Source organism: Cryptotermes secundus, unplaced genomic scaffold (genome assembly GCF_002891405.2).
Source record: "Cryptotermes secundus unplaced genomic scaffold, Csec_1.0 scaffold688, whole genome shotgun sequence".
NCBI classification, from domain to species: Eukaryota; Metazoa; Arthropoda; class Insecta; order Blattodea; family Kalotermitidae; genus Cryptotermes; species Cryptotermes secundus.
This window is the reverse complement of record NW_019725012.1, coordinates 108,529-119,408: the sequence shown is the minus strand read 5'-3', so window position 1 is coordinate 119,408 and position 10,880 is coordinate 108,529. Positions and strand designations below refer to the sequence as shown.

At 38.0% G+C, this 10,880-nt stretch overlaps 2 protein-coding genes across 2 annotated transcripts in view; one reads left to right on the top strand and one right to left on the bottom strand.

Moving 5' to 3' along the window:
* LOC111863236 (phosphatidylinositol 4-phosphate 3-kinase C2 domain-containing subunit alpha) overlaps nucleotides 1-10,880 on the top strand; it is a gene marked incomplete at its 3' end in the record, with an annotated part of 61,058 nt that overhangs the window by 43,992 nt on the left and 6,186 nt on the right. Inside the window, 1 exon segment of the mRNA XM_033750981.1 lies at nucleotides 10,218-10,399. Coding sequence (XP_033606872.1) covers nucleotides 10,218-10,399 — 182 coding nt within the window.
* LOC111863240 lies at nucleotides 3,166-8,340 on the bottom strand. The gene is made up of 2 exons (XM_023849364.2): nucleotides 8,006-8,340; nucleotides 3,166-4,612 (listed from the first exon to the last, which is right to left on the bottom strand). The coding sequence occupies exons 1-2, from the start codon at nucleotides 8,013-8,015 to the stop codon at nucleotides 3,582-3,584; spliced, it is 1,041 nt and encodes a 346-aa protein (XP_023705132.1). The 5' UTR covers nucleotides 8,016-8,340; the 3' UTR covers nucleotides 3,166-3,581.

The window sequence follows — 10,880 nt, the reverse complement described above, 5'->3', positions numbered from 1 at the left end:
GTTCCTTTTCTATCCCTTTCATTTGTCCATCCTATCATCATTGATCTCCCCATATCCTATTAACAGTGCTTTAGGTTTTCTCCAAACACAAAGGAAACTGGCCATTAGTTATATGCATATCCCTTTATTAATAAAAGCGAGCAAATTTCTTATTATTATTATTAGAGAGGGTGGGTTTCCCCATGTACTTAGACCAGTTATTGGTCCATTGTGTGTCCCCCTTTAATTTCTACTGTCCCCATAACCTACCGGCACTGGTGCGTGCTATCAGCCCCGTTTAGCCAACGAGGTCGGCTGTTGGTACCTGTTATTCCCCCCATCTACCAGAGGCATTGGAAACTACTTGGGCAGGAAATTGTTGCCTAATTAATTTTGTTCAGAGGTCTCCTAGAGGCATGATCTTTTACATGCCGTAAATCTATGACACGGGACCCACGGCTTAAAGTCCCTCCCAGAGGACTTGTTCCCTGAATTTTTCTGCCCTTAAAAATTCTACGACCTCCGCCAGGTTTGAACCCCTGTACCTTGAGTCGTGAGGTGGGAACGTTACCCCTAGACTACGGAGGCCGCTAAGCAAATTTACTCATATCCATCCTTTCACTATTTTGTCATGTATATATTTCCTTAGTTTCTCCATCTTGTCTTCAGTGTCCCTAATGGCCACTTAACATAATTTTTTATTTGAGTTTTTCACAGCAATGATTGTTCAGGTTGAAGTCTTCTGGGTTGTGATGCTTTAACCCTGAAGATGGAGGCAACATGTTCTTCCAAAATGCCAGTATCTTCCTACAAGACTAGATAGTATTACAACCAAGAAGACCTCAGTGTAGTCATATTTGATTTCATCAGGGGAATCCCATTGTCTTCCATATGCGATACATGTTGATACTAATGCATTTTAATTTAACCAATTTCCTTGTAATGTGTCTTTCTGTATTTTCTGATTTCTAATTATACACACATGGTACTTAACAAAACTTCAATTCCTTTTTCAGAATGCAGCAGGAAGGACGTATACTAAGCGTAGGTGTGTATGGCTACCAGAAGAGATACGACCCAGAGAAGTATTACGTGTATATTGTGAAAGTAGAACGGGCCAATCAACCTGATCCTACGTACTTGTTTCGCTCATACAAAGAGTTCTGTGAATTTCATCAAAAACTTTGTCTCCTCTTTCCATTGGCTAAGTGCTACAGGTAAGCGAGCTAACTCTTGTATTTCTCAGCTTATTACTTGCATATTGTACGTACTATTTTTGTTTTTTTTTTCCCCTTAACACTTTCCCATGTCTGAAACAGTGGAATGCAGTAAAATTAAATTTCCCCTCCATGTTTAACATACTGAAGCGTAGTGTAAAAAGCACTTAAATTAACTGATTGATCTGATAACGTAAGTAGACAAAAATAACTCTGTGGCCTGTAGTCTGTAAGTGAGCTATACTGTCCGAGTGACCACTACTTGTTGAAATTAGTGCCAACTTTTGCAGATAGAGCGTGTCATGTGGTCAGTGCAACAGATCCCTGTGGCCCAACATAAGTAGACAGTGAGTTAAATGTTAATGGCAAAGGATTAACTAGCATACAGTACAGTAGTTTGGAGTAAGGAGTTGGGACTTGGACACCCTTAACACTATGACAGTTCATGCATGATCTGTTCTGCATACCCATTAAAGAACCTGAACCTAAAATGTTTGTGGTAGTTTGCTTATAGGGATCTCTTGATACTCAGTGAGGTCTGAAATGACTGTATCAGAGTCCCAGAAAGGATTTAACAGTGTCACAAGATAAGCAAAAGGGCCACTAGCTCACTTCCGGGTACAGGTTCTTGTACAGCTGATAGTTACTAATGTGATCATGAAATCAGAACCTAAATATTCATTATTTTGTTCATGAAGGCGCGCCATTGAACCATATCCTGTTGTAGCTCAGTTCAACCCACATCTTCGCAGCCCGTTCCCTAAAGCCTAGCTCAGTATCCTCCTATTTACGTCTATGCTCCCCATGTAGTACACTTTTCCTTGAGATTCCTTCTACTCATCCGCTTCATAACTTGTACTCTTCACCAAGTATAATTAGAATGATCAAGTCAAGGAGGATGAGGTGGGCAAGGCATGTAGCATGAATGGGGGAGAACAGGAAAGCATATAGGATATTGGTGGGAAATCCAGAAGGAAAGAGACCACTGGGAAGACCAAGGCATAGGTTGGTGGACAATATTAAAACGGATCTTAGATAGATAGACTGGGATGGTATAAATTGAATTGATCTGGCTCAGGATAGGGACCAGTGGAGGGCTATTGTGAACACGGTAAAGAACCTTCAGGTTCCATAAAATGCTGGGAAATTCTTGAGTAGCTGCACAGTTGGTGGCTTCTCAAGAAGGGCTCAGCTCCATGAGTGAGTGATTCTACTTATCATGCTCTTTGCATCTTTCTTAATTCTTGATAATGAAGTCATAATTACATATGCAAGCACCCATCACTGGGCTTTTGTTTGTGAGGTTACAGGCATGGAGATTTTCATTATTGTACTTCATCTCATAACTAATGAAGACATAAATGAACCTTACTTAGTATAAATCAGCGTGGCAGCTACTTCTTAGCTCTAAACATGTAACATGAATGATGCTATTGAATAAAGTTACGTTAGACTTTCATTATTGAGTGGGTTACCTCAGTGGTAATGCATCTGATTCCTATTGGATTCTTATCTTGACCACAACTTGCTGTACTCTGCAGTTTCTCTCATTAATGGTGAATGCTAGGATAGCAGTAGTGTAACTACTCACTCTCCAGTTCACTCTTTAAAGCCATCTTTACATCTTGTAGGGTGTGACACACCATAGATTGTTACTGACATTTTGGAGGAACTTGCTGCTTCCACCTTCAGGGTCAGTTTTCTTCCTGAAGGTATAGGCAGCAGATTTCTCCAAATGTTGGAAATAAACTACCAGAAGACATGGGTTTACAGTCCAGAAGGTAGTATACATAAGAATCACCACTGTGACAACCTCAAATCTTACATTCATGCATCTGTTTCAGTGCTTAGTTAATGAATGAAGGATTAATCAGTTTTTAAGGGCCCCCATACTCAACACAGTTTGGCCTTCCATTCAGCCTGCACAGTTGAAGACTGAAAGGCAAAACTGATGTGTGTGGTGTGGCTGGCTGGCCAATCGTTTGGACTGTTGGCCTGTAGGAACCCCATCAGTCCGTCAGTTCTACCTGCAGGACCGTAGCATGTGACGTGTGTGATTCAGCAATATAGCCTGGAAGACCGTGACTGTGGCATGAAGCATGCCGGTTTATCTGCGCGTGTATGGGGAAGGAACGGGAGAGGGCAAACTTTGAAAGTTTTGCCTGTAAGGTCGATCAGAAGGCCAAACTGTGTGTGTATGGGGGGCCTAAGACATCACTGTTGCCCGTGTAGTACAAACATGGGTCATTTGGCTCCACTCTATTAGTGTAATAAATTCCCTTCAGGATTCGATGAATTACCTCTTCTCATATGTACTCTCAATATGTACCCACAGACCGAAGCGCTGTTACCAGAAACACCATGTTTCGTCTTTGGTTGATTGTCTTATGATTCTGACTCTGATTCATCCTGCTCTAAAACATGCAACGGAAGTGGTGTTTTCAGTTTGAGAGAAGCTGAGCTTCTGTCAGTTTGTTTGAGAGATGTATTGTTATTATCAGTTAGTGTGAGTGAAGTTGAACTGTCATCATGTGTCGTTGGAAGTTGTGGTGGGTTTACCTTCTGCAGAATACCTTTAGAGACAGGAACTCTGCTTTTTGGCTTCATACTCTGCCCCAAATAGTCCGGAGGCTTTTTGACCTCCACAGGTTTAATTTGTTTGTCTGGTTTGGCTAGTGGATTTTTAATGGGTGCATATGGAGCTTCCAGTCTGTTTCCATCCGCATCTTCTTCCTCATTATGTGATAGCTGTGATTGTCCCACAGTTGCAAATGGAGGTGGAATTTTTGATGAACTCATTTGCATTGAATTATGAGTTGGTTTGTTATGTTTCTCCTGTTTGGAAAGTGGATTCTTGGTAAGTGAAAATAGGGATTTTATCTTGTTTCCATCTGATGACTTTTTTTTGTGACTTGATGGCTGAGTCTGTCCCACGGAGGGATATTGTAGTGAATTAGTATGTACTGAATTATGTTCTGTGGGCATGGAAAGTGGGTTTTTACTAGATGCAGACTTGGTTTTTGTTCCATCTTCAAATTTGCGGTTGTGTCGTGATGGTTCCTCAGGTGGACTTTCTATTGAAGAAGCTGGAGGTTTCTTCCATAAATCAGTCTTAGACTTATGCAACAATGATGGATGTGTTGGTAGTTGTTCTGAAGATAGTGATATCTGTGATTTATATGATGAACTGCCTGCAATTATGTTGTGTGACAGAGATAACAGAGGTGCTGAACTTGATACTTCAGTAGGTTGACTTCGGTATACGCCATATAATGATTCTAGTTCGCTGCTGCTGTTAGTTGCTTTCATATTCATTTGAGTGCGAAACCAACGAATCTTAAGTCCCATGATGAGAGATATGACCAACAGAATCACGGACAGTGTGGTCAACACCAGGACATCAGTTTCATCTGCAACTGTGGTAAACATTTATTATATTCAACAGTCAGAATATATGCCAGAAAGGACAGTGCTCTTAAAGGAAGGTTGTAGTAATTTTAATATCACCTGTTATCCTGAGAGTTAGGGTATCGATTCTTCTGTCACCGTATATTTGGTATAATTGATTCTCTTGAGTTTCAGAAACATGAGTGAGAACTGCATGAATTTTTGTAATTTTGTTTGTGACGTCGTAACTTGTATACACAAATGGGATCACCAATAAATTGTTAAAATGTTATCTTCTAGAAAACTAAATCTATACTATGCCCTCCCACCACCAAATATTTGGCACTGGGATAAGATTTTATGTTTTCTTTTCCACAATGTTATATCTGTCTGCATATTTTGTCTCTGAAACTGATTAGCAGATTTTGACAAAATTTGGTATTTGGCGTATGTACTGGAAATAATTTGCTGCAGTGTATGAATATGTTTAAGAAAATACAAGGGAAAATGTTTGACTGCATAGAATGATCACTTTTTCAACAAGAGATTCAAATCTGTAACAAACACACATCAAGGAATTGAAGTATTCAGGACTACAGAGGATTCTAATGTGGATCCTGTGTTTAGTAATGGCAATGTGTAGATATGAGCTGTACTGCTGATATAATGGAGGTCCTTATTTTCTCCATCATCAAGATCAAGTGACTTACCCAATAGCACATACTGGTACCTATAGTACAAATGCAATGGTTGGTTGGAACTGCCATGGTTGGTATGTGAGGCACTAGCCAATGGAAAGGGGAACAGAAAGATAAACTTTAAAGGGCCATTGCTTATGTGAACTTGTCCAAGTGTGAAGAATGCTACTGGCATTAGTGGTGCATAGGATGCTGAAATTATGTGTGTTAGTAGGTTTTAAATAAACATAATTTGTTAACATTTTACAAAATACAAGAGAGAGAGAGAGAGAGAGAGAAAGACAAAATGAAAAATCAATGTGTTAGCTGTGGAAAAATCTATATTTGGCTTTCAGTTTGGTGGTAATGACTTAAAGATCATTTTAAATTTTGTACGAAGTAAATCATTCTATAAAACTTTTCTTTTATATGTAAACAGTTACAGTTGTGAAAATGTGAACCTTTGTGACAGCTTACAGCATGAACATAAACTTAATTTATTCTTGTGGAAATTATTTACAGAATTGGAACAGTAAATTGTGTAATTATAGTTCCTGGTGGCCAAACCATATAGATTGAAGCATTTGAAAGAAAGTGGCATTGTAAATTCTTCACAGAATTTCTTACTGTAGAACAGTTTTGTTTCATATACACAGTGTGTTGAGGTTCTGTTAGGACTTTGTTTGTTAAAAATACATGAATTATTTTCAAAATTTCACTCTTTATATTCAAAATAGTCTCCTTCTGAATCAATACATAGCTGGAATTTATTGAAAAGTTTTCAGAAACAGTCACTGTACTCCTTTTGTGGTATCACATTTAAAACTGTGGTAGATTCCCTTTGGATGTCCTGGATGGTGTTGTGACGGTCTCCTTTCATTGCCAACTTAACTTTTGGGATCAACCAGAGATCTGCTGGAGCCAAATCTGGTGAATATGGAGGATCAAGGACTGTGATCCTTTTTCTGGCCCAAAAATTGAGCACAATCTTTGATTTGTGGGGTGGGGCATTGTGGAGGAGCAACCAGGAATCTTGCTCTCGATATTCAGGTCAAATTCTATGAATTCTTGCCCACAAACGATTGAGGACTCCGAGATAATAATCAAATTCACAGTGACCTTCTGGCAGAAATTCCTTGTGAATGATTCCTTTGGCGTCGAAGAAAATGGTTAGCAGTGTCTTTATTTGACTCTTGCATGCACACTTTCTTTGGTTTCGGCTTCTTTGGGCTCAACCACGCTTCACTCTGCTGCGTTGTGAGAGGCTCATATTGAAAACACCATGTCTTATCACCAGTAACAATCGATTTTGTAAATTTTGTATCACTTTGGTCTGACTGTAACATGTCTTTGCCGTGTTCCACTTTGGCATGTTTTTCATCGCCTGACAGTGCATGTGGTACAAACCACGCCCAGACCTTCCATTTGCGCAAATCCTCAGACAAAATTTGATGCACAGTACTTTTTGGTATTCCCAAAAGCTCCTCGATGAGTCTTGCAGAAACACATCTGTCTGATGCAAGGATTTCGGTCACTTTTTTCACATTTTCTTCAGTGCGACTCTCTTGGCTTTGATGCACGTGGAACGTCTTCATTGTCCTCCCTACCGTCATGAAATACAGCATATTATCGAGAAATGTTCGAGCGACTCAAGCAATCACTACCGTACACACTTTTCATCATTTCATATGCTTCTCCAGCTGTTTTGCCTAACTGCAAACAAAATTTGATGTTGGCTCTCTGTTCAACCGCCATTTTCCGATGAGCATCAGAACAGTACTGTTACATTCAAGATCAGAACACATGATGCAGCTATGTTTGCGCTTTGAAATTATAGACAGCCACAGCTGAAATTTCAAGAATCTTAATGCCACAACTCGCCAACAGATGGCATTGCAGGGCAAAATTAAAAAAAATTGAGTCCCAACAGATCCTGGACACACTGTGTATGTAACTATTGTTAGCTGTAGGGAATTCATTCCTACATGTTGTGTTGTTGGGAATTACTGTAAACACTGGAAGTAGCTCCTTGAAAAGGCTATTGAACTGGGTAGAAGACATCTACCCATATCTAACTTCATTTACAGCTCTGATTATATATTGGTAATAATCATCATGAGTACATAAAATCAATACAAAGTCCGTCGAGTGTAACGATGTTTTTTAGGTCACTTCTTTCTCACTCTTGCCTTACATGTTTCGGTTTTAGTAAAACCGAAACATGTAAGGCAAGAGTGAGAAAGAAGTGACCTAAATTGTTACACTCGACGGACTTTGTATTGATTTTATGTATAATAGTGTAACGGACCAAAATGAAACAATTTAAAACAATTAAAAAAAAATCATGAGTACAATTTTGATATAAGGTCATAAAAATTAATTATATAAAAATGATGTTTATGTTTCCATGTCCGTGGGGACAATTTTAAGGACATAAAGACATTATCGTAGAAGTCTATGGTATAATGTTTTCATGTTAACAGACACTTAATTTTATATACATAAATTTTTAGTACATCCCAGTTGACGTTATCCTATATGTAATACTTTAATTTTCCACAAAACAAATATCATTTTGACATCATACATAAATATATATAGCATATAATCCTTCCTATTTCAAGACAAAAGTACAGTCTGCTTGAGCAGTTGAGGTACACGGTTGTCAACTGAAAAGATTATAATGCAGATTTCATTCCAGTTGGGTATAAATGTGGTACACAGCAGAAATCCGTGGCAACATACCTTCAAGCATTTTGTGACACGTAGATATCCTGTCAGGACTGCACTGTTCTTTCTGTTCAGGTTCTTTAATCAATATGGTATATTGAGTTGTATGTGTGCACACACGAGCATTGAGCCATGATCAGTGAATTATCAGTTCCCCACTGTAACATCAGTCACGTTATATGAGACACCAGTCAGTAATTCTATTGATTCAGATAAGCAGACCCCTCCCGTCTTCATACACATTACTTCATACTAGGTCCAGGAATCTTACATGATCACAAGTGATGATGTGTAATCAGGAGAGATAAGATTAAGGGCAGAGAGTAGGCAAGGGGTTTAAATCTCGCCACCATTGTATGTGATGATTCAGTTCTATTTATATTTTCCTTTGTATTAATCTGATAACATTTTAAAGCATGCCTTGTAATGTATGGGTTTATGACATTCAGTGTTATTTGAGTGATAAGGCTGTTGTTGATATTGTACTTATAGCATAAAGAAAATTACCTGCACACACAATCCCCACTTACAGCTCTGAATTGAGAAACATCGCTTTATGCAAGCATATTCTTAAATTCTGGTAATGTATGAGTTATGCAATGTTAATTATTGAATTAGTTATTGTCATGGAAAATATTAGGACATATGGCTTCTTCACTGGTTCTCCTACACCTCTCACCCCTACTAGACTTCTGTGATATAATCTGTTTTGGTTAATGCATGTATATTGCTGTTTCGGTAAAGTATGCATATTGTAATTAGTTGTTAACCTTGTAAAGCACTGTGGATGTTATATGTTTCACCTGCTTTAGCATCAAATTCTCTGCAAATTGCCACCCACTGATTGTATTTATGTGTTTTATGTTGTTCTGAGAACAAACACCAATTATTACTCTTAAATAATATTAGCCAGTTCTTTGTAATGGAGATCCATTGTATTTTCTGTGAAGTGAGAAATTAATTGTTCATAATATTTGGTTGAATTTCAGGCATAAATGGGGTAATTTAATGTAATGGAAGGTCCACAAGGCAGATTGTGTGAAGTCTTTTGTATTGTATGATAACTGCTCTATCTGCTGGCCATTTCTTGAATTGTTTATGAAAAGTCAGAGAGAGTTGCATACCTGAACTTTGAATTGATGCTGATAGAAAAGTTACAGGTCTTCATATTTGAAAAGAAGAGAGGACTTTCTTTCCATCTTTTTATAAGCAATTTTTTTAGAACTCAGGGGGCAGGGCATCATGAGAAATTGCTGCTGGGTCAAACTATTATATTCTCTATTATACAGGTTACCATATTGTCATCAAACTAACCTCTGCTTTAAGCAGCATTGAATCTCTGTTTGGTAATTTTGGGGCTTAATATCATGTACCTTGGAACACAAATTCTTCTTTCAAGCCTTGAGAACTTAACAGTCTTCAATCCACATTTCATTGAGGTACTCTTGCTGCAAGCCTTCTATAATAGTCACCTGTACATGTTGAAAGATAAATTAGAATTCAGATGTTTCTTAGTCTTTTGAAGGATAATGTAGCCATGCTTTCCCTGCATCCAGGTCAGATGTTCAAATCATTTGGCTGTTCATCCATGACTCTGCCTATATAAAACAGTTAAACAGAAGGGGAGCCTTGAGCTGGATGCAGTGAGGTATTCCATATTAGTCACATGACTGCATAAAGATGCCGTTTAAGAGGACAAGCATGAATAAAAGTGTACCATATAACCAGTCTTTCTGGATTTGGATACTTTCCCCCATACACCTCACTGTTGTCCAAGAGTTAGATTTGATTTAAATAAATATTTATGTATCAGCATTTTCATTTCAGTAGCGCAGTTATTTTAAGTGACTGTGTAGTGTTGATGTAGTTTGGTCATTGTTAAAGTGACATGGGGAAAAGTCTTTGTTTTTTGTTTTTTTTTTTGAAATTCTAACCTCATTTTATGTGGCTGTTGCGAGTTCTACTGTTGATTTAAATTTGAGTTTCACAGTTTGCTGACATTTTTGGTTTTAACTGTTGGAGTCATGGTTATATTGAATGTGTCACATAAAGCATGACAGAAGTGTCTGTTTAAATTATTCCTATATCCCATTACAAGGTCTTTATGCTTGTGGAACTATTATACACTTATTTCAGAATGTTCGAAATGGGCCAGTGATGCTTGTTATAATGTTATTTTGGTGTAAACAGTTGTATGTCTTTATTACCTACAGTTTGCCCAGTGGATTGTCTGTAGGAAGATCCAACATTAAGCAAGTTGCTGAACGGCGACGTGTGGATATTGAACGTTTCTTGAACACACTGTTTCTTATGGCAGATGAGATTTCTCATTCTGATATTGTCTATACTTTCTTCCATCCTCTTCTGAGGGACCAACAGGAGGCAAATATCAATGCAACCAAGGTTAAAGGTAATTCTGTGTGTATGATTAGAAATACAGTACTACCCTTCAATTAATTTTGTTTCTGATAGCAAAATTGAAGTTTTGCTGCTGCTATAATACCACTACCTGGCTTTGAGCATGATTCTGGGGAAACTAAATTCAAATTTTCACAAATTGTTTCTTAACTTCCATTTAATGTTATTATCTCACCTCGATCTCACAAGTTGCTGCCCTCTAAGAAATTTCCCTACCACAGTCTTGTAAGGATTTCTTTCCCCTTCTGAGTGATATATTCAATCAATTGAAATTTCATGCCCTTGATAGAAGTGAACTGTACAAATATCAGTTCCTTCTATATACGTTCTTTGGTAGTGCAGTAACCTCCATTTCCCTAACCACTTTCTGTTCAGGTACTTGCAATTTAAACTCTTCTTTCATCTTTCAGTCTTATGTGTTCTCTTTTCAGTTCTGTCCTCTCTTTGTGATGTCATCCATTGCTTGCTAAAT